Source organism: Mus musculus, chromosome 13 (assembly GCF_000001635.26).
Source record: "Mus musculus strain C57BL/6J chromosome 13, GRCm38.p6 C57BL/6J".
Lineage (NCBI taxonomy): Eukaryota > Metazoa > Chordata > Mammalia > Rodentia > Muridae > Mus > Mus musculus.
The window spans coordinates 67,489,624-67,513,754 of NC_000079.6; the positions used below are offsets into that span (position 1 = coordinate 67,489,624).

At 40.4% G+C, this 24,131-nt stretch overlaps 1 protein-coding gene and 1 pseudogene across 1 annotated transcript; both read right to left on the reverse strand.

The window, feature by feature from the left end:
* Nucleotides 1–543: 543 nt before the first annotated feature.
* Zfp58 (zinc finger protein 58) lies at nucleotides 544–10,899 on the reverse strand. The gene is made up of 4 exons (NM_001007575.2): nucleotides 10,748–10,899; nucleotides 4,980–5,106; nucleotides 4,384–4,479; nucleotides 544–2,527 (listed from the first exon to the last, which is right to left on the reverse strand). Exons 2-4 carry the CDS (start codon nucleotides 5,101–5,103, stop codon nucleotides 1,278–1,280), a joined length of 1,470 nt encoding a protein of 489 aa, NP_001007576.1. The 5' UTR covers nucleotides 5,104–5,106; nucleotides 10,748–10,899; the 3' UTR covers nucleotides 544–1,277.
* On the reverse strand, nucleotides 15,901–16,823 carry Gm18261 (predicted gene, 18261; annotated as a pseudogene).

Sequence of the window (24,131 nt, forward strand, 5' to 3'; positions counted from 1 at the left end):
ATACTAGAAAAGCATCCTACCAAGTCATTGTATGTAGGTTTCTCTACAATATGAACTCATCATGAATTCAATATGCACCCTAGGTAGGAAGTGACCTTAGTTAAGGCTTTGTCATATTACTTAATTTGTAGGGTTTCCTAAAAAATGTTTTTCTGACATTAAGGTGTGAAGAATAAACCGTTTCAACTGAGTATCTTACTTTCATTCACGCCTACAGTTTTCACTGGGTTTGGAACAACTTTTCAACATGTAGCTACAGTCTTTAAAAAGTTCATCTACAGTATGAAATTTTGTGATAAAAAAACGGAAACAAAATTCTTTGTTGTACTCTTAGTATGAATAGGACTCTTGTGCAGTATACAAGCTCTGGTGTCCTGCCGAGGCTGAACACATCTAAAGGTTTTGTGACACTGCCTCTAGTGTGTAGCCGGATGCCAACCGAGGTATGGGGGGGGTGGGGGTGGGGGGCAGGGGGAAGGAAATGCCTCTAATGCTTGCCTACACTGATTTGTTGGTGTCACGGATGGCATGACCAAAGACAACCTTGGGGAGGAAATAGTTTATTTCAACATAAATGTCGCTGTCTCTTTTCCAGGGAAGTTAGGGCAGCAAGTGAAGCAGAAGCCATGCTTCCTGACGTATTAGTCTCCTGCCCACCCCATCCTTACGTAACCCAGGAACACTTCCCCAAGGTGGCGATGCTTGTCCTGTCTGGACACTACTACACCAGTTAACAATCAAAAAAATGCCCCATCCCCCCAAAAAGAGAGAAAGAAAAGAAGAGAAAAGAAAAGAAAAAGTAGAAGAAAAAGAAAAAGAAAAAGCCCCCAGATAGGCCCATAAGGCACTATGATCCAGGAAAGCACGCATTCAGATGTTAGGCTTTCATGCTTATATAGACATAAGTAGCTAAGCCTTGGTCTTTTTCTGCACATAAGTACAGTTTCTGTCAGGAATGAATTATTGAGGTTGAATCAGGATTGAATGATAACTAATGCCTCTACTACATCCTTCAAATGATAACGTCAATGTTCAGGAAGAAGATCATTGTTATTTAAGGTTTGAAGAAACACTAAAAGCCTGTCACTTCCTCCACAGTTGGGCAAGTTTCTCTGCAGAATGAACGTTATTGATGGTAGAAAGTGTTGACTTCATGTTAAACCACTCAGCATTCCTCACAGGCATATGGCTTCTCTACTCAATGATTTCCTTTGTCTTGGGCAAGGTCTGAATATTTTGCAAGATTTTTTATCACATATCACTTGTCAAATTTTCTATTAAGAGTGAATTCCTTGATGTCTTTTAAGGGATGAAGATCGGTAAAAGCACTTGCCACATTTTTCACATTTATAGGGTTTCTCTCCAGTATGAACAAGCTGATGCTGATTGAGGCTATCGATCCTAGAAAAGTCTTTCCCACATTGTTCGCATACATGAGGTTTCTCTCCAGTATGAACTCTCTGGTGTGCAGTAAGGGCTGCATAATTAGGAAAGCCATAGTGACATTCCCCACACTTATATTCATGAATTTTTTGGTGTTTTTTAAGGTCCAAAGTAGAGTAAAACATTTTCCCACATTTTTCACATTTGTATGACTTCTCCCCAGAATGACGCAATTTATGCCAAGGAAGGTAAGAGAGAGTAGAAAATGTTTTCCCACATTGTTCACATTTGTATGGTTTCTCTCCAGAATGAAATCTTTGGTGATATTGAAGGTGTGGAAAAGAACAAAACCTTTTGCCACATTCTCCACACTTGTAGGAATTCTCTTCAGAATGAATTCTTTGATGACGCTTAAGGAATGCGGAAGAGTAAAATGCCCTGTCGCAGTCTTTACACTTACAGGGTTTCTTTCCAGCATGAATTCTTTGATGTCGCTTAAGCAATGAAGGGTAGTGAAAGGCTTTGCCACATTCTGCACACTTGTAGGGTTTCTCTGCAGAATGAATTATTTGATGCTTCTTAAGCAATAAAGGACAGTAAAATGGTTTCCCACATTCTTCACACTTGTAAGATTTCTCTGCAGAATGAATTCTTTGATGTACCTTAAGCAATGAAGGGTAGGAAAATTCTTTGGCGCATTCTTCACACTTGTATGGTTTTTTCCCAGTATGGTTTTTCTGGTGTCTATAATATGTTGAGCGAGTACTGAAGGCCTTGCCACATTCTTCACATTTGTACGGTTTTTCTCCAGTATGGATTCTCTTGTGTTCAGAAAGGTTTGAATGACTATTAAAAGCCTTACCACATTCTTCACATTTGTAGGGTTTTTCTCCCGTATGAACTCTCTGGTGTGTAGAAAGTTTTGAGCGAATACGAAAGGCCTTACCACATTCTTCACATTTGTAGGGTTTTTCTCCAGTATGTATTCTCTTGTGTTCAGAAAGGTTTGAACGATTATTAAAGGCCTTACCACATTCTTCACACTTGAAGGCTTTCTCCCCTGTACGAATTCTCTGGTGCTGAGTAAGCAGTGACTTGCAAAAAAAGGCCTTGCTGAAATCTTTACATTTGTTGACGGTTTTTCCTGTTGACCAAAAGTTGATTTATGAACAAAAGCTTAGCACATTCTTTATATTTTTAATGTTTCCCTTTAAATGGAGACATATACTCCTACTTACATTCTTATTGATAAATCAGAAAGAACACAACATTCCTACCCCTGTATTCATTTAGCATGATTCAGAAAATATAGTAGGAGGAAACAATCTAAGCTTCTACTGAAATAAAAGCTTGGTCAAATTGATTATAGAAATAAGGCCCACCAGGTAGTAGTGGTGCATGCCTTTAATCCTGGCACTCTGGAGGCAGAGAGAAGTGGGTATCTGTGAGTTCCAGGCCAGCCTGGTGTACAGATTGAGTTCCAAGACAGTCAAGGTTACAAAGAGAAACCCTATCTCAAACAAACAAATAAACAAACAAAAAGAAAGGCACACTATTCCAAGTTAAGTAGCCAAATAAGTAGTCATTATCTATGACAAAAGAATATCCTAAGGGTATTATGTATCCTTAGTACACATAGATATTATACATGGACACACCTGGCATTATCAACTTGGAAAACAGAAGATCAGTGGTGACTGAGTGAGACTGAAGCAATACAGAAACACCATTTTTATCCTACGTATGAATTTTAGAATTATAGGTATGAATGAAAATGTGCATCATAAATATTTCTACACTAATTTTAAATAATACATCCCATGGGTTTCAGACAGCATTATATTTTACTAGGATGACAAATATCACACTATCAAAATTATGAAAAAAATTTAGGTTCACCTATGAATTTAGGTTAACCTATGAATAACTTCTGCTAAAGACAATATAGTGTCAAAGAAACAGTGTTAAAATTAGCCATCTTTGTAAGAACTATTAATTTACAAGATGAAACACCCACTGAGCAATGAAAAGAGACAATGTTCAAGACATGAAAACAGAGACTCCTGCTTACACATGAAGTGGAAACACACAATCCTGATGCTCACAGAACTAGAACTCATATATATCGTTATCTTACACTGGCCTGAGGTGCGTATCATTGGATAATCTATCCACAAAGTTATATGGGTTACAGATAAACAAATGCTTATAGATGAACCACTGCCGAGTAACACACAATCAAACTTCCAAGAAAAAAACCCTGAATTCACAATATTCTGAAAATGTATTGATGAACTATTAAATTTTTTTGAGTTTTGGGCAGTTTTAATCCATGACTATATTTCCAGAAAGGATATACATTTTAAATCTTTACTAGTGAGTGTGTAATAGGGAAAAAAATGAGGATACATTTTCATCATTCACAAAGAATTCTGATGATGGGCTGGCGAGATGGCTCAGCGGTTAAGAACCCCGACTGCTCTTCCGAAGGTCCTGAGTTCAAATCCCAGCAACCACATGGTGGCTCACAACCATCAGTAACGAAATCTAATGCCCTCTTCTGGAGTGTCTGAAGATAGCTACAGTGTACTTACATATAATAAATAAATAAAATCTTTTAAAAAAAAAGAATTCTGATAAGGTGATTTGAGTATAAGTGAATATAAAATATATTTATGCATGAAGTTACTGCCTTACAATGGATTCACACATAGGTCTTTAGAAAATGTGTGTAGATTTTTCAAAGGTTGCAAAGTCAGTTACAATGTAAACTCAAAAATGAAGTTCTTTGAAGTCACTGTAAAGATGAGCACATCTTAATGGTGATCAGGGAAATACAAAATTTAAGAAAATTAAACCACCATAAACAAAAATCATGAAAGGAGTGATCTAAAGAGTGATTTCCTCGAGAGCACTATCTCAATGCGTATGGTGAAGCTTGGCTTTCTGTTGGATCTCTGGACCAAAACTCTGTTCTTTCACCCCCTCATTCCTACACACCTGGGTGCACAGCGGCTGCTGCTTGTCTCTTCACGTCCCAAGGCCCTTGTCTTTGCTCCAGAAATGTCACCAGGAATGGCTTAGAGAGAGCAAGACCTGTTTGGAGGAAAAGAGAACAAGATTGTTCAAGTGTCCTTCTCCTGGGAGTGGGCATGTCCCTTTCAGCGCTGTGTTTGTAAGGAAAGAGATGCTGAAATAAATGACTACAGACAATTAGTTCCTTAAATGTCTTCTGACAGGATCATTACATTATGAGAAGGAAGATACAGTGTCCAGATTCTGAGTTTAATTTAAAGGGAAAGGCATTAAAATTAAATTGTGAAACTTTGTTTTTTTTCTATGTAAGGTACATGCCTACTGAAACAGTGTTTCTAACATTCCCACTTCTGTGAAGAAGGATGCATTCAACCAACACAGACAGGCTAAACACACAAAAGAGAAAGCAGTGTTTCCCGCCTAAGCACATTCCCTAATTTTTCTTTAAAACTAAGAAGATGAAACGTGCTGTGGGAAAACATAAGCTTGTGTGAGATAATGTACAGAGGAAGAAACGCGTTGACAGTGAAATAAGAATTCAAAGGGGACATGATCCTCACCCAGGAAATCCAGATGGCTGTAATTCTCCAGCATCACGTCCCTGTACAGATCCCACTGATCAGGCTCCAGGCATTCTCTCTCTTCTGGAGAAAAATCAATGGCCACATCCCAGAATGACAGCATTTCCTGAAACGAAGATCAATGGATGATACCCACACTTTAATTAAAACCACTAATAACAGGCATTGTGGATCTAGACAGATTAGTTCTCTGTCAATGTCACACAAGCTAGGATAATTTGAGAAGAGGGAACCTCAATTGAGAATGTGTATTCCACACCCTCCCTGTAAAAGACTGTTATTCACTGATAAGAGATAATCCAGCCCATTGTGAATGGTGTAACACCTGGGCAGGTGCTCTTAGATGATATAAGAAAGCAGAATTAGCAAGTCATGAAGAGCAAGCCCATTTTTCAGTGTTTCTTCATGACCTATGCTCCAGTTTCTGCCTCCAGATTCCTGCCTTGACTTCACTCAGTGATAGACTGTTACCTAAAGTTCTAAGTTGAAATAAATCCATTCTTCTCCAAGTTGCTTTGGCCATAGTACTTAGTTTAGCACTGTAATAGAAACTCTAACTAGCACAGGCATCTTGTGCTTGTTTCTACAACGTTACATTTTGCCCAGGAGGAAAAGAGAGCTAGAATGCTTCTACCGTAGGTTAGTAATACTCCTTAGATGCTTTAGATGTGGTCACATGCAGGCAGAAGATCCTACAAGCCCATGTGGATACTCTACTTTTAAGACACATGTTTCCATGGAAAAACCTGTATTTAGTGCCACATGCTGGTATACATACAGACATTTCTCAGAGGATAGTCATGGTGAAGGAGAAGGAACTTCCCAACACTTTATATGCACAGTTATGTGAAGTGGAAAGCAAGCCTACAGTCATGAGTATGCCATGCAATGCAAATGTGGATTATGATGCAGAGGTTCTGGGCTGGGGGCGGGGGTCTTCATTCCTTAATTTATACATGGTTCAATAGTGATTGTAATGACAGGTCACCTAGAGACTCAAGATGGAACAGCCAAGGGATGTAACCAAAAAAAAAAAAAAAAAAAAAAAAAAGAATTCACAAACCTTTAATTCCTCTGGCTAGAATACAGACATGCCCTTAGTACTCACCTTTAATCCTAAACAAAGAAGACAAAGTTAATTTGTAAAAGAAAGCACCCTTGTTTGAAAGTGATGTCTAATTGAGTGACAGAAAAGGTGACGAATCAGAGAAAGAATTTGACAGAATAGGATCTGCCCAACTCTCATGAGAAGAGAGAGGATAAGGAAGCTACTTAAGGGAGAGACAGTACAGGAGGAAGAGAACACAGAGCAGGAATGAGTTCATGGAGAGCAATATGGTAGAGTTGAGGGGGATGGTAGAGCAGCACAGAGAGGGAGAAGGAGGAAGTTTTATCACCTAGTTTTACGGAGACAGATTGCAGAGAAAACAAGCTAGACACATGTAAAGATAGAAGAGCAAGGAATGAGAAGGAGCCAGAAGATTGGAACAGATTGCTAGCGTTGGCTTGAGGGCAAACAGCAATTCAGTAAGAAGCTGAGCAGCTGGATTGAATAAGTTACCTGGGAGAGGAATTTGAGCCAGAACAGCTGAGTAGAACCAGCCAGCGAGCGATCAGAAAGAACAAGAAAGGGCGAGTTGATTCAGCAGCAAGTCTCAGAGGCTGAAAACATTCTAAGCAAAGATAAGATTGTATGGAGCCTAGAAACTTCCAGGACTAAGACTAGGATTAGGTTAGGCAGAGGCAGTAAGCCTTTGAGACAACAACAGATAAAAAGTACTTTGATAGTTAATCTCCTCAAACAATATTTTTATTATTACTATGTCAAAAGTGCTGTCTTGTTCAGTTCTAAAATGTACAGACCATAGTTTACACACATCCAGCATCCAGGGTAACAATGCTGTGAGCTTTATCCTCCTAGAGCATCATTTCAGAGCATCCAAGCTAAGTATGTCCTAAAGCCGCAGCTTTCCAATGTCACTGGCCAATGAAAAATACCATTATATTTCTAACATCTATGAGTTACAACTCTACACATTTAACATATGAATGGGGTCATGTAATACATGTCTTTCTGTGCCTTAGGTCATTTCTAGTTTCAGCCATATTTCCCCAGCTTATATGACATTATCCCTTTTCTTCTTGAGTATTATTTAATAAAATATAATTATGACATTTCCCAATCTCCCTCCTGGTAGGGATGGATGAGGCATACACTTTGGAAAGAAAGATTATACTAAAAAAAAGTATTTAATCATAAGGGTGGAGTGAAGAAGTAGTGAAGCCAGTAGACTTCCAAGTAAACTGAATGACATAATGGATAAAATTCTGTCACTTCTCAAGGAAAACACAGACTCTGTTGAAAGCATCTTTGTAGATAGCAGAACCCTTTCCCACATTTACAAGTAAATGAAAGCCACAGATTCCACTCTTCTGTATCTATGAGACTGCCCACAGCAGGGAAAATGGTCAGCCTGGAGAACTGCAGTAACTCTGGGCAGAGTGACGGCAAAATGTTCTTTCTCTGAGATAACTGGAGCAGGTCTCCAAAGGTGATGTGACTGCTAGGATCAGTCCCTAACGCTGACCAGAGCATACCACCCCAATTCCCCATGGAGAAGTGCCTGTGATACTCAAGCCACATTTCTCACCATGAGAAGTCTGTGAGGGGACAGCAGAAAGCCTGCCACAAGGATCTCAGTTAGTTGGGATTCTAACCAATATAATTACAGCAAACATTTCAGGGCAAGTTGAGACTGACAACGTTCACTTCCTGTGAAGAGGAAATGCAAATAAATTCTGGCCAGAAGGGACAAACTGTGATTTATTGAAAACTGCTGCAAATTTACTCTATTCCTGAGTTGGGACTCCAATTTTCCTTCCCTTGAACAGAGGCGGGTCTAAGAGCTAAACTCACAAGAACTCCTGTATCTATGTTCAGTGTTCCTCAGAGATATTCCTCAGATATATCAGACAAACCTTATTCCTAGAAAACTGTAGGAAAGTTCAGGCTAAACAGAAAGCAAGTGTTGTGTTACCCACCAGGCTCCACACAATAGCGACTCGCCATTCAGACTGGGCTTATTTATCAATTAAAGAACATAGTGCTTTAAAAACACACTACGTGCTTCAGTAAGCAACACTGCACTGTCTTTCCCAACGGGACACACAAAAGTGTGGCACACGACAATCATCCATTTTTGGTTTAAGTTAACATGCTTTTGCAATAGGAAAACTCAGATACTATAACTGGAACCCGAAAAGGGATATGATAGAACATATGCCACACATTTATTAAAAAAGTGCAATGAATTTGAATTTTAGGGTCACAGGATTTCTTCTGTACTTCAGATGTCTAGGCATATCTGGATTTTAAATAATCAGTATATGGTTACTGAGTCTTCTTAACATACTGGTAAGTGGTGTATGCCCAACAAACCGTTGTGGCTTACATTCTCATTCACTGACTTATGTGGATACCACAAAGAAATGAGCAACAGGATGTAGGGTTTAAGGAGATGGCCAGCCCATCTGGACACACACTTTACACCTCAATGTATGTCATTGCATTTGAAAACAATTTTGAATGAACCCAATGACTGCAACTTTTAAAGCCCCATAAGACAGAGTAATGAAAATCTGTGTTTCTCAAGTTTATCTCATGCATACGTATTTGGTTTCTATTCAATTCTGTCCAAATAACATCTGTAATTTTTCTCAATGGCCTCTGACATCATCACTTAGACGACCAAGACCTGGACGCCATTATCCAGCATACTTCCCCTTCCGAGTTTCCAAGAATGGCCTGTGTTACACAGCAAGGTTAGTAGCAAGCAAACCAGTAATGCCACTTGTCAAGCCGTCACTTGCACATGTTAGCATACACCAAAAAGATTCTAGAAGAACCAGGTGGGACTGGACACTACAGGGCACTAACGTCCCAACGGAAGGTTCCCAATGGAACCTACTTTCCCAAGAGGAAGGAATGACATGTTGTTTTACTGGTTGTCTTAGTCAGGGTTTCTATTCCTGGACAAAACATCATGACCAAGAAGCAAGTTGGGGAGGAAGGGTTTATTCAGCTTACACTTCCACACTGCTGTTCATCACCAAAGGAAGTCAGGACTGGAACTCAAGCAGGTCAGGAAGCAGGAGCTGATGCAGAGGCCATGGGGGGACTTTTTTTTTTTTACTGGCTTGCCTCCCCTGGCATGCTCAGCCTGCTCTCTCATAGAACCAAGACTACCAGCCTAGAGATGGCACCACCCACAAGGGACCCTCCCCCCTTGATCACTAACTCGGAAGGGGAAGTATGCTGGATAATGGCGTCCAGGTCTTGGTCGTCTAAGTGATGATGTCAGAGGCCATTGAGAAAAATTACAGATGTTATTTGGACAGAATTGAATAGAAACCAAATACGTATGCATGAGATAAACTTGAGAAACACAGATTTTCATTACTCTGTCTTATGGGGCTTTAAAAGTTGCAGTCATTGAGAAAATGCCTTATAACTGGATCTTGTGGAGGCATTTCCCCAACTGAAGCTCCTTTCTCTGTGATAACTCCAGCCTGTGTCAAGTTGACACAAAACTAGCCAGTACACTGGTTGATGCCACATGTAAATCTGGCTCTCATTCCCCACGTGAGGAGCAGGAGCAGGGTTTCTGTTTTGGCTAACTAGAGATGCATTCTACACACTTTGATGTGCAGTGTAAGGAAGGAGAAGCCATGCAAGAGGCAGAAAAGCAAGGGAGGGGTGTAAACCACTGTGGCTGCTTCAGACAAGGAGAATTCCAGAATGGGAATGAGGTCCGTTTACCTTAAATTACATAAATGCATAACGTTCTTTAAGTTCTCCCTCACCCTGCTGACCTCACACAAACGCTTAGCAGCCTAAAACAAGGTGAGCTTTCCCCCCACTGCTCCGGGGGTCCCTGCTAATGGACTGGCTCAAGTTCAAGACCAGATCGAAGAATGTTTGTACAACAGTTGTGGGCCAAGTAGACATCCTGTCTTTCTTGAAAAGTAATCAACCAAAACTTAGGGATGGAACCCTTCAAAGGCTTAAGAAACGCCAGCCCTGAAGGTGAAGCGGGACATCAGCTTCCCCACCCCTCACTCTGCCTGCCAGTGGTTGCTTCTCTCCATGTGCCCACCGCACCTGTTTTCCCTCAGCCCTAGTCAAAGCTTTTCTTTATCAGGTGATTCTGGTAGATTTGTCCACGGTGCCCCAGAATTTCCCAGCTACGACCTGTTGTGTCTCTGATTTTTTTCTTACCCGTTTAATTCACCGACTGGCCGAGAAAAACGATGACAATCCTTGATCATACCGGCGTGCTGTGAAACGCTCGAGAGGCAGAAAACCCACCTATTTTAGATGAACTGAGAAAACCTCAAGATTCATCTGAGAGTGAGGTTCAGCTAGTAACAAAGTCTCCCCAGCCAAGCGGGAAAGTGAGCTCTCAGCACCGCCTGAGATGCAAGTTCGTCAGCTGACCCACCAAGCCTGATCTTTACACCATACCCCACTCCCGTGCAACCATCCTGCACTCCTGTCCCAGAAGCCCACGGTAGACTCGCGTTGTGCTCAGAGTTCTGACAAACATCAATCAGGGCACCGTCAGACACGCCCTCTCCCCAGCCCTGACCAGTATCTTTATGGACCAGAATGTAAGGACAGCGCAGGTCAGTTTCTCCCGACCTCCCACCCATCGCTGCTCTACTCGCTGCCAGATGGATCCCCGCACCTCGAACAATGCCTCAGGCTGCGCTGCTCCCTGGACCAACCTCTACGTCAGCGATGCAACTCGAGAGCTGAGCAGGACAGCACTCTCACCCAACTTTGGAGAAACAGCACACTTTCAGACTCAATTAAATACTGTTTCCGGAGCAGGTCCCTGTGACGACACAGTGGCCAGACTACAATTCCCACAAGTCTGTGCGAAGAATTTCCCGGAAATCAGCTAGGGCTGTTCCTGGATTTGTCACTGGCAACCCACAGGAGTGTATGAGAGAAAGAAGCCTACTATGCTTGACAGCCATTGGGAAGTCAGGCTGGTTTTCATCTCCAGATCCACAACATGAGATATATGAATATGAGTCGAGCCTTTGACAGAAATATTAGGGTTTCAGGTCCTTTCCTGTCCATGTGTTGTGATTTTAATCTTACTACTCCTTGAAAAAAAAAATCAGCACGACGAAGCAATCACTAGTGTGGGAATAAAAAAATATCTTTTAAAGATGATTTTTCAAACCAGCATTGATGTGCCTTATTATGCTCTTAGCTGCCTGGTGGCTTATGGAAGAAGGACCCAGGATCCAAGGTTGGATTGGGCTATTTATAGAGACCTTATTTCTAAATAAGATGGATAGGGAGCTAGTTTAAGGTAAAAGCCTTTGGGTGTAATGGCTTTGGCTCAACACTATGCTACATAAATAATTCTTGTTCTTCTGTACTGATACCCGGTGTGAGTCATATATATATCAGATTCTACAACTGGTAAAACTATTCCTGTGAACATTGGAACCCATACAGTACAGGAAGTGGGCCAAGACCACACAGGTGGTTTTAATAATTGAACAAAGTTAAGTTCAGCTCTTGAGATGAAAGGAAAGACCATCCAGAGACTGCCCCACCTGGGGATCCATCCCATATACAACCACCAAACCCAGACACTATTGCATATGCCAGAAAGATTTTGCTGACAGGACCCTGATATAGCAATCTCTTGTGAGGCTATGCCAATGCCTGGCAAATACAGAAGTGGATGCTCCCAGTCATCTATTGGATAGACCACAGGGCACCTAATGAAGGAGCTAGAGAAAGTAGCCAAGGAGCTAAAGGGGTCTGCAACCCTATAGGAGGAACAACAATATGAACTAACAAGGATCCCCCACCCCAGAGCTGTGCAGGACCCTTCATTAATGTATCCTTTACAGGGAGGCACATGACCTGACTGTGTAGTTTTATCTAGCTCAGAATGGTAACTCCTTTAAAAGGTTGTTCAATGGACTGCATTATATGACGTTATACATAATCCAAATATTTCCCAAGTTCCTCTCTACAAAGCAGAGGTTTTCTATCCATGTATGCATATATGGAATGTTTCCTATTTACCTATGGAACTTGTGCCTTTTGGCTGTTGTACTGGCTGGTTTTGTGTCAACGTGACACAAGCTGGAGTTATCACAGAAAAAGGAGCTTCAGTTGAGGAAATGCCTCCATGAGACCCAGCTGTAAGGCATTTTCTCAATTAGTGATCAAGGAGGAAAGGCCCCTTGTGGGTGGTGGCATCCCTGAGCTGGTAGTCTTGGGTTCTATAAAAAAGCAAGATGAGCAAGCCAGGGGAAGCAAGCCAGTAAGGAACATCCCTCCATGGCCTCTGCATCAGCTCCTGCTTCCTGACCTGCTTGAGTTCCAGTCCTGACTTCTTTTGGTGATGAATAGCAATGTGGAAGTATAAGCTGAATAAACCCTTTCCTCCCCAACTTGCTTCTTGGTCATGATGTTTTGTCCAGGAATAGAAACCCTGACTAAGACAGCTGTCCACCTTCTGGACTACTTTGATGATTATTCTTTACTTGGTTCCAAGTCATCTGCCTATGCTTCACATGCTGATAATACTGAAAGTCTCTCTCTCTCTTGGACAAGATTAAATTGAGTTTTTATTTAGCAATGTCTAGCTTGTGAGCATTCTAATTCAAAGAAATAAAAAAGGCATCATAGAAGATCCAGCTCAGTTTTCTGCTCTACAGATGTAAGTGGTAGAGGGGAAATGCTTTTAAGCATGCCCCACTTGTTATCTTGTTCACACTACAAACTGTAAATATGCCACCTCATCACATACATCCTTGTAAATAGAGGCACCCTTCCTTTTCATTCTTCTAGTCTCTGTGTCAGTTTCCCTTTCTGTTGCTATCAAGAATACCCTGACCAAAAGCACCTTGGTCAACACCAAAGTGATTATTTGGCATACAGGTTATGGACCACATCAAGAGTGGATTCTTTTTTGTTTTTTGGTCAGCTTAATATAGGGTAGTTATCTGGGAAGAGGTACCTCTAATGAGAAAACACTTCTATCTAGATTCCTAGGGTATTTTCTTGATTAATGATTGATTCTTGATGTGTTAGTGGGAAGTAGGGCCTCACCCATGAAGGTGGTTCTGAGCAGTATCAGGAAGCAGGCTGAAGAAGCGAGTAAGTAGCATTCCTCCACAGCTTCTGCCTCCAGTTTCCTGTGCTGACTTCCCCGAGTGATGGGCTTCATCTGTGAGTGTAAGCTGAAATAAACCCTTTTCTCAAGTTGCTTTTTTGTTATCATGTTTTATAACAACAATAGAAGCCCCTAATGAATACAAACTATCATTGACAGAATTCAGGGTAGAAAGTCATATGGAAAAAACCTGGAAGTAAGGACAGAAGCAGAAAACATGAAAATATGGGGTTTACAGGCTATCCCCATTGGCTCGCAGTTTGATTCATTGTAAACACAGGACTAGCTGCCCAGGGTTGGCAATAGCAAAATGGGTTGAGCCTACCCATATCAATCCTCAATCAAGAAATTACCAGACTATAGCTAGTCTGATAAAGATAATTCCATAATTAAGTTTCCATCTTCCTAGAGGACTTAAGTTGTGTCATGTTGACAGAATTTAACCGTTATACTCTCCTATTGGAACTCCATGCTATTCATTTTAAATAGCTCTTACGAATTTCAAATGCTGAAGAAGGAAAGATATACATACATATGTTGGGGGAGAAATCTTTGCTCAACGTGCATGAACAAAGTGCTAAATCAGTTCTTTATGCTTGTGGTGATGCTCCACTATTTTCTCCCCCAAGTGACCTTGCAGCAATGACACGGATGGTCCATTACCACTTTATTTAGGCAAGTTGAAAAGTGCCATATAAATTTTGGTACATTAATAAAAAATATTTCCCTGTTAAAGTACAGGTAATGAGAGGGACACACGATTGTTATAGACTCTTAAGGCTAGAAGGGCCGCCCTGTATGTTGACATCACTATTCCCTGGGACAGGCTCATGGGCTAATAAAAAAGAGAAGGGATGTGTGATGCTTTGAATGAGGATGCTCTCTACCCCAAGTCATATACTTGAATTGTTGGTCTCCAGTTAATGGAACTGTTATGGAAGGATTTGGAGCTATGGCCTTGTCACAGAGGGGTGGGGTAGAACTTGAGGTTTCAAAAAGCCCACACTATTCACAGTTGACTTTTTCTGCCTCATACTTGTGGATCAAGATGTAAGCCCTAAGTTACTCCAGTGCTAAACTGCTTGCCTCTTGCCACTCTCCCAACTGTGATAGACATCATCCCTAACTCTCTTGAACCATGAGCCCAAACTAAATGCTTTCTTTTACAAGTTGCCTTGCTCAGGGTATTTTAACACAACAGAAAACTAAGACAGGTGGGAAAAGAACAAGCCTTGTTGTTGGACTGTGAATCAATGTAATGGGTTATTTCAAGGTCCTGCCAAAACAATTTCACCACTGGGATCGTCTGCAGCCTCAGACCAATGATCTTAATAAACCCTTTCTTCAGTTTCTTTTGACAGATGTTTTATCAGGCAAGTTAGAAAAGCATGGGCATCACTTATCCAGTTGCTTTTTCTTCAATGCAGGAACATATTTGATTCAACAATGAAATAATGAATCTTATGAATATAGACTCAGGATTTAATTTAAGAATGATGCATATAGGTATTTTCCTGCATGTGTGTCTGTACACCATGTGCAAGCAATTGTCAATGGTAGTCAAAAGAGCTCATCAGGTATCTAACCCTCAAGAGACTTGAGGCCCAGGGAGTGGGTTGGCCTGCCGGAGGAAGGAGGGGGGTGGAACGGGGGCACACATTCTCTTGGAGGCAGGGGGCAGGAAGAATGAAATGAGGAACTGTAGAAGCGAGACCAGGAAGGGGACAATGGTTGGACCTTAAAAAAATGAAAATAAATTTTTAAAAAAGTGTCAAATCTCTGGAACTGGAAATACAGAGTTGTGAGCTACCAGAATCTCTAGAAGACCACCCACTCTTCCTAACCAACTGAGCCATTTCTCCAGCCCCAGATTCAGACATATATCTAGCAAATGAAATTAAAGACCACTACCAACAAATTTAGGTATTATGACAAAAAAGAGACCTGTCCTTCACATGCAAAGCAAATTTTACCTTAAAAAAAAACAAAAATAAACAATCACAGTGACACCTTAACAGAACAAGAGAGGCAGAGAAACAATTGAAAGGATGTAGAACAGAAATCTTAAAATGTTAACACTCTTCCATGTTGAAAAAAAAATCTCAGCAGAACAAGAGAAGCAGGGAAAATTTTCAAGTAATATTAGCTAGTTAAAACCAAAACCAAACACACACACACACAAAACACCAACTCAAATACAGAAACAAACAAACAAACCAAAAGAAACAAAACACTTGGAGCTCACATCACACATTCAGGGAGAACCTGCCGTCCTCTCTTCAGTCATCCAGTCTCATCGTTGCTTTTCTACATAAGCCTAAACCACTGCCCAGAGTTTCCATAAAATGCAAAGGAATAAAACACACAGAAATCAAGAGGTGAGAAAGTCTTTCCTTTTCCACTCATCAGCCTACAGGCAGAAAACCCTAAGGACTCAATTAAAGACAATAGTATTTAGTGAACTCCAATGAATTTCAGGGTCTAAAAATTAAAATTAAAAAAGTAATAAATACTTGTATTTCCTACAATCAAAGCAACCTGTCTGGAAAACATTCAAGGAAATAATCCAATTTGTGATACTATCAAAATATTTGAATAAATTAAGCCAACAAAGTGAGAACTTTGTACAAAGGAAGTGATAAAATATCCATGAATAAAAAAAATACTTAAATGGATGAAATACATATTATGCTCAGAGAGTGGAAGCATTAGTCACATTGAAATGTCAATTCTACAAAATTCAATCTGCATCCATAGTACAATGTCTAGCTAACTGAAAGTTAGCTAGAATGTGACCAGAAATTTTAATAAGGTGAGAATAAAAATGAATGTATTACATTTGAAAGTCATATTTTCCTTATATGTGAACTTTTTCTCTAGTATGAGTTATCTGCTGTCTAAACAGTCCTCCGTGACTATAAAATACCTACTCATATTCATCACACTTGTGTGGTTTCTTCCCCTAATGAATTATTTGACGTTTCTTAAGTTGAGGAAGATAGTAAAAACATTTTGTCACAGTCTTCATATGTGTACGACTTATTTCTAGAATGAATTATTTGCTATTGCCTAAGACTTGAAGTAAAGTGGAACATTTTCCCAAATTCTTCACATTTGTAAGGTTTTCCTCAGTATGAGGTAATTTGTGCTAAACAAAGTTTGTAAAATTACAAAAGGCTTTCCCACATTCTTCACACTTGTAAAATTTTGCTCACGCTTGTGAATGGATTCACAGGTGATTAGAGAGCTTCCATGAAGATTTAAAGGTCTTGTCACACACTTCACACTTAGAGGGATTCCAGAGAATGAATTCTTTGATGATCCTTAAGGCAAGAAGGATAGTAAAAAGTTTGCCACACTCCACATTTGCAAGATTTCAGTCCAGTGTGATGCACTTTCTGCAGATTAAAGGGTGAATGATACGAAGAGGCTTTTTCACATTCTTCATCCTTGAAGGGTTTCTCCCCTGTATGAATTTTCTAGTGTTCAAACAGTACTGAGGGGGGAAATCAAAGGGATCACTAAAGGCCTTTCCACATAGAGCACATTTGTAGGGTTTCACTAGTGTGCAGGTTCTCTGGTGTTTAATAAGGAGTGAGTTGCAATCAAAATCTTCACAACATTTTTTATTTGTATAGGGTTTTGCTCAAGGTGTGAAAAAGTTAATATAGAGAAATGACGGCTCATTGCTGTGAGCAGTGGCTGCTTTTCCAGAGGACCAGGATTTGGTTCCCAGCACTGACATATTAGCTAACAGCAATCTGTCACCTTTCCTATGCCCACTGTGGACACCAAGCAGGCAGAACACCAATAGTAAGGTCAAACTGAAAACAAAGGAAATCAACCTTACAATAAAGTATGAAAAGCACAAAGAGTAAAGCCAAAATAAAGATTCCATAACAAGACAGGGTTGGGAAGAAAATGAAGACTAGCAAATACAAATGCTTGCCAAAGGTAAGAAGAGTGTGAAGAAAAATTAAAGGACAATGAATGTCTTTAAGATGGCTCAGCAGACAAAGATACTTAGTACCCAGCCTCATTACCTGAGGTAGATCGTTAGTACTCACCTGGTAAAAGAACTGACTTTCACTCGTTGTTCTCAGAAAGGCAGAGGCACAGCATGACAAATGCACCCACATACATATGAACACACACAAAATCATAAATACCACCAATCAGGAACACTGAAGAAACTGTAAAGGATTTATAAAAGAAAGAAGCAAAGATGGTGGCACACGACTGTAACATCAGTCATTGAAAGATATCAGTAAAAAAACAAGGTAATTAAGACTGGCTTAGGGCATAGGTACTTCAAGGTTAGCCTATGCTACGTGAAGTCTCCTCTCAAAAAAAAAAGTACAGGACAGAAAAGAGGAAAACATTAAGGAATATGATATTTAAGCTTGCATTATTTTGAAGGAAGTAATGGAAACAATTTTAAAACTTTAATAAACTGTAGTCTGGATAACATAAGTCCATGAGTCTATGTAGCCACCAGCAGCTACATGTACTGGGTTCCTGAGAGGAAGGCTGGGGCTGTATGGGAGAGATGAGAGAAGAATGAGACCAAGACAAGACCCAAAGTTTACTTTTTGAGTCTGAACTTAAAAAGGGAAAAGCCCATCCCCCCACCACACCAGGCCCTAGTCATTGCTTTGTCACCAGGCTCATTGCTTTATCAGGATTGTGTCAGGAAGACAGGTTCAGACTCTCAGCAGGTAGCAGGTAGCTGCAGCACGTAGCTGCAGAAAACTGCAGCTGTGGCAGAACAATAGACCTTATCTAGGTTGGAAGACTCCATCCTAGAGGGATTAGCTGGCTGTGGCAGAGCAGGTCGGAGCCAGCCTGCTCAAGGCTGGGGAAGGGTACAAGTCTAGCTCTTTGTGTTTGTATTTTTGTCACCTTGAAACACACATTGGCCATCTGGGAAAAGGAAATATTGAGAAAATGCCTCCCTCAGGTTGGCCTACAGGTGGAGGCGTTTTTCTTGATCAATGACTGATGAGAGAAGGCACAGGCCACTGTTGGAGATGCTGCCACTGGGCAAGTGGGCTTGGGTTTTATAGTTTAAAAAACAAGGGCAAGCTGAGTGAGACATGGAGATCAATCCAGTAAACAGAGTCCCTCCATTGCTTCTGCTTCAGTTCATGTTTTTTTGTTTGTTTGTTTGTTGTTGGTTTTTTTTTTTTCCCGAGACAGGGTTTCTCTGTGTAGCCCTGGCTGTCCTGGAACTCACTCTGCAGACCAGGCTGGCCTCGAACTCAGAAATTCACCTGCCTCTGCCTCCCAAGTGCTGGAATTAAAGGCGTGTGCCACCACTACACAGCTAGTTCCTGTCTTAAGTTATTAGACTTGTAGACTTTTGGATTTGCTTTGATCTGACTGTAACTGATCCCTGGTCCGCCCTCTCTTGGAATAAGAGATAGCTTGGCTTTCATTTTGCAAGAAGTATCAGTTGAGAAACTTTAGACTTTTAAAAAGATATTGGATATTAAAGAGATGAAATTTAAAGTTGAATTTTTAAAGACCATAGGGCTTTTACAAGTTGGACTGTAGTTTATATTGTGATATGAATATTAGCATCAAATCTTGAGGGTAAACAGAAAAGGGAAAAGTTATGGTTTAATAGGGTTGTGCTTTTGTGTCATGGTAACAGGGAGTCAACTATATTGGTCATCTTTTTGTCAATTTGACAAAAACAAGAGTGATATAAGAAGAAAGAACCTCAATCATGAAAATACATCCATCACACTGGCCTCTAGGTAGGTCTCTAGGACATTTTCCCTGAATTATGACTGATGTGTAGTGGACCCAGTACACAGTCAGTGGTGCCATAACCGAGCAGGTAAACTTGGATGTATAGAAAGCAACCTGAACAAGCATGGAGAGCCAGTAAGCAGCAGTACTCAATCAATAATCATCTTCCAGAGATCTATGTTCAATCATGTTCATTGCTGCTCTATTCAAAATCTCTAAGCAATGGAAACAATTATGTGTCCTTCAACTAATATGGCAACTCATTGCTAGTCCTTAAAAATAAATTTTGAAGCCAGGCCTGGTGCAGCCACCTGTGATCCCTGAGGTAGAATCATCGCATTCAAAGGCCTGACTGGGTTAGAGTATGTTCAAAGCTGGCCCGAGCAATGTTTAGGGAAAATGTTAATGAAGGAGAAACAAAAACAACAGATAAAGTGGGAAAGATAACTAATTTCTCATTTCAATAACCTATTTAAGAAAAATACCAACCCCCCAAATGAACAAACACAGCCTGCATCTCATCTATTATGATACTGTGCAAGCCACAAATGAGTCAGAGTCCACAGCTACAAAAGCAATTTCCATGTGAACATTGTGTAGGTGATGACCTGCAGTACAATTCATTACAAGTTCAGTACACTTGTACAAGGGTAAACGTCCTGCTTTCTGGGCTGGGCTGTATGGAACATACCTTAAATCCCAACACAGGCAGTTAAAAGGACCAATGTGAGCTTGAGAACAGAATATTTTACATAGCAAGTTCTAGGCCAGCCAGGACACACAATGAGACTGTGTATAAGGGGAAAAATTTCCCTTTCTGAATTTTCATACAAAGAAACTTCTAAAGTATATTTAGTATCTTTCCATCTGCCCACCACTTCCTCAGTCCATACATTCATCTAGCTTTTAAGCTATTTAAGAATTTTTATTTTCATGACCACTGAACCAATTTCACCCTTCCATACCTGGCTTTCAGAATGGAAGCTAAATGTTCACTACAAGGAACTGTGCTCTTGTGTTCTTTTCTCAGAGAGAGAGTCACATGGCTCCATGGTAGGGGTTGACTGGTCTTGAGGTAGAATGCTGAATGTATTGACTCTTGATCCAGCATTAGGGTGAGCTTCACCTTCTTAAGGCTTAATCTGCATTGCTTAGTGTCTTGACTCTTGTCTAATTCTGAAATTGTGCCTGAGTGACAGTATCCTGAAAGTCTAGGATGCTCTTCCTTGAACTTCCCTTAGTTCCCACAACTCAGGACACAGGATGATTCCCTGAATAAGAAGAAATCAGAATTGAGTTCTTAGGATACAAAAGGAGCTACTTGGAATAAAGAAACTCACAGCTGCATGGATTAATATGTCTCCCTGTCTTCTCTTACTGTCTTCTGTTTGTCCGTTCAGTGTTACTTTTATATTCATGATACTGCAATTCCTGGGTTTGTAATCCTTGAGATTAGTTATACACAAACTACCAGAAGTAAGTATTTACACATGAAAGAGACACACTAGCTTCTAAGCAGAGACAGTAGAAGGATGGCACTAGCCATTGACAGAAGCCACTCATGTTCTGGTCTTCTTAAAAACTTCCTTTCAATAACTGATCACAACTTGAGTTCATATTAGGTGACAGCTGGAGTCTTTATATTGTAATGGACACAGGAAAATTAATACAGACTGTGGTGAAGAGGAAGCTCTAATACTAGGCTGCAAGTTAGAACCTGGCAAGATGGTTACAGCTTTAGCAATGGCTTAGTAAAAATATAGTTAGGAAATGTGTATTTGGTGAGTGTTAATGCGCAGTAATTGAAAAGTTGCAATCTGCTCAAAAGACAGATTTGCCTGTCATTCTTTGCACCATTACAAGGATACACTTGCTGATTAATCCACATCACTACCACATTCTGCAAGCAGACATTACTACCATCACAAGGATACACTTCCTGATATGACCAACATCAGTACCACATTCTGCAAGCAGCCATTATCTCTTGCCCTGATGCTTGTGTTATTGTTTTTAATACTGTTCTTAGTCTTTGAGAATTTCATACAATGTACTTTTCTCTTTCAAATTATTTTTATTTTTTGTTGCAATAAAAAGTGAAAATATAATTACATTATTTTACCCCTCCTCCTTCCAAGCTTCCCATATTCCTCCTTCCTCCCCCTCAAATTCATAGTCTCTTTATTATTGTTACATATATGTAAGTGAATGAATATGCAAATGCAACCTGCTGAGTCCATTCAGGGTTACTTTTATATTCAGGATTGATCACTTGGCCTTGGATAACCAGTTAGCAGACACCTCTCTGAGGAAGATTAATTCTCCCTCTTATAGCACTCATTAGTTGCTTCTAGTTCTCTCTCGGTAAGATTTCCCTCTCTCATTTTAGCATGTCCATTGCTGTTATCAGTGTTCAGGCTTTTTTAAAGGCAGCCATACTGTTGCATGTACCATGGGCGCCGTTACCCTGTCATTTCTAGGACAACCTAACGGCACACTTCCTGCTGCCCCACCCAATACTAAGCCTCAGTCAGGCTGTGTTGTAAATGTTTGTTTTTGTCTGTGTGTGTGTGCGCGTGCGTGCATATATGTGTTGACCTTTTGCATCTCTCCATGAAATGTCTGTCACACACATAATTGATGCCTGAAAGGGGACACAACAAAACCAATAATTTGGGGAGAAAAAGTGTGCATTGTACTGGCTATAGGAAGCAAGGCATGCAACTAAGGCTGATCAGGTTGAGCATTCAAGAACAAAATTTAATACAGCCAGATTTTCCTGTGTTGACAGTGGCTGCATGGCTCTTGCTACAGTTTAAGTGAGACATGCAACTAATGTTGAGCAATCAGGATCAGATGTGCCTAGGGGAAGAATTCCAGAAGGGCAATCTTTGTCTATGTGCTATGGGGTGGCACGCCTACTTGATGAGTGTGGTCCACCATTTGGCTATGGGGATATCTTGAAAAAAGTTAAAGGTCTAGAGACAATGTTTGCAGCCTCTGATGGTAAAATCCAGGGTTGAGATTGTTGGCAGACAGCTACAGAGGTTGCCTGGCCTCTGTAGTGTGTAATAAGAAATGGGTCCAAGAGTGCCATTCATTTCTTTGTGTAAAGGAAGAATTGCAAGAAGAAAGGAAGTTAGGGATAACATTCTCCACTGATCTGATAAGTGAAGCTAGAGAAAAGAGAGGATAGGAGAAGTGCCTTGGCTTGCCCTTTCTTTCATCTTAGCAGCCAAAAGAATACCATAGTAAAAGTCATAGCGAACATCCCTCAGGAGAACACGGTAAAAGTGAGAGATGACATTCCTCAAGTCCTGCCTTGTATAAAAACAAAACAAAAACAAAAGAGCAAAGTCTGTGTTCTAACATGCAGGCAGAGGTGTAGCAATGGCCAATAAAAAGTCGTAGTGCAATCAGGAAATACTCAGCACTTGAACTGGAATCCGCAAAGACTTTTAAACTAGAATTGAAAGCGCCTGCTACAGCCTGGCTAAGGGAGAGGAGGGACACCTGAGTAGATGGGATTGGCCTCCCTGCTGTGGAGGCATTGAAACGGAAATACACCCACCATCTCTCCTGAAAGCAAAGGCTTCAGACGCTGATCCAAGATGAGAGAAACTGTCCCTGATGAACTGGCTTTCCAGAGCCAGTTAGCCAAACACCTGGCTATCCAGATAGCCAAACACCTGGCTATCTTTATCTGAGGTGCCAGAGGATCAGAGTGATGGACATTATTGAAGGACCCAGTAATAACAAAGGCTGCATCTGAACTCCAGTTCATTGGGAACATAAGGAGAACTATGCTTTTAGAGAACTTAATGTGAGAGGTTGATTCTTCAGGCACCTGAAGACTCGCGTGCAGCTTTAGTGGCTTTGCTGAGCCCTTTGGTTGGGCAAGATCATAAAGTAGAAAGGCTTTGACAGAACTAACTGATTTAGGCAAATATGTAAACAATGTCCATAAAGTAAGAGAGCCACGTAAAAGACAATAAAAATGTAGAGTAGAGGAAGATAAATATGTCTAGTGACTCAAAGACAGATGTAGCAATATTTGTCTTGAGTCAGATTTCTGGACCTCCAAATCCATATTTAAGAAACTCCAAAAATAAATGTTCAAAATATCTGCTGGACTTAAATGATATCTCTAGAACATTACAAAGAGCAGACGAAGACTATGCATTCTGATAGGGGCACAAGGAACAATCTCTAAAATGAACCAAATTACAGGCCACAACCAAGCATTTATGAAAACAGAAAAGAAGCAATCCTGTAATCCTATCAGAGCATATCGTACTAAAAGTAGAAACAGAAACACTAACCTCAGAAAGTGGACAACTAATTGGTGACTAAAAAGATATATATGTTTAATTGAACCATGGCTCAGTGAATAAATCCAAGAGGACGGAAGTCCTAAAAAGAAAGGTTCCACTAAAATTCTTAACTGAAATATCAGAGAGATCTCACATAACATAAGGATCCACCTCAAAGTTGGAGAAAAGGAGCCAAATCAAAATACAGAAATTGACACAAAGTATACGTTATACTAAAAATAATAAAAACAAGTACTAAAATTCATGAAGTAGAGACATGATAAAAAAAATATACAGAACTAAGCAAATACTGGGTTATTTCATAAGATAGACAAGATTCACCAAATCCTAGCAAAACAAACAGAGGTAGGCAGGGGGGTGATGGTAGAGGAGGGGGAAGAACAGAGAGGGGGGAAAAAAAGGAAAAAGGGAAGGTGGGAGGGGGGAGACTAAGAAATAAATAGGAGACAATTTAGAAATGTTAGAAGAAATTAATACAGTTCTAAATATTTACAACTGAGTAAGCATGAAGCCAGAAGATAAAGACATCCTAACCAGTCTTATAACAGTAAGGAGCCTGAAGCAGGAACTACAAGTCTGAATATGAAGCAGAGTACAGGACCAGGAAGATGTACTGCAAGATTCTAACGCTTTTAAGATCTAACAGCACTATGAACATTCTTTCAAAAAATAGAAACAGAAGGAAACTACCAAGCTAATTCTAAGGAGCTAGTATAAAGATAATAACAAAACTAGATACACACACACACACACACACACACACACACCCATACCATACCACACCACTATCCATAATGAATGTTTAGATACCCTTCCAAACAAACAAA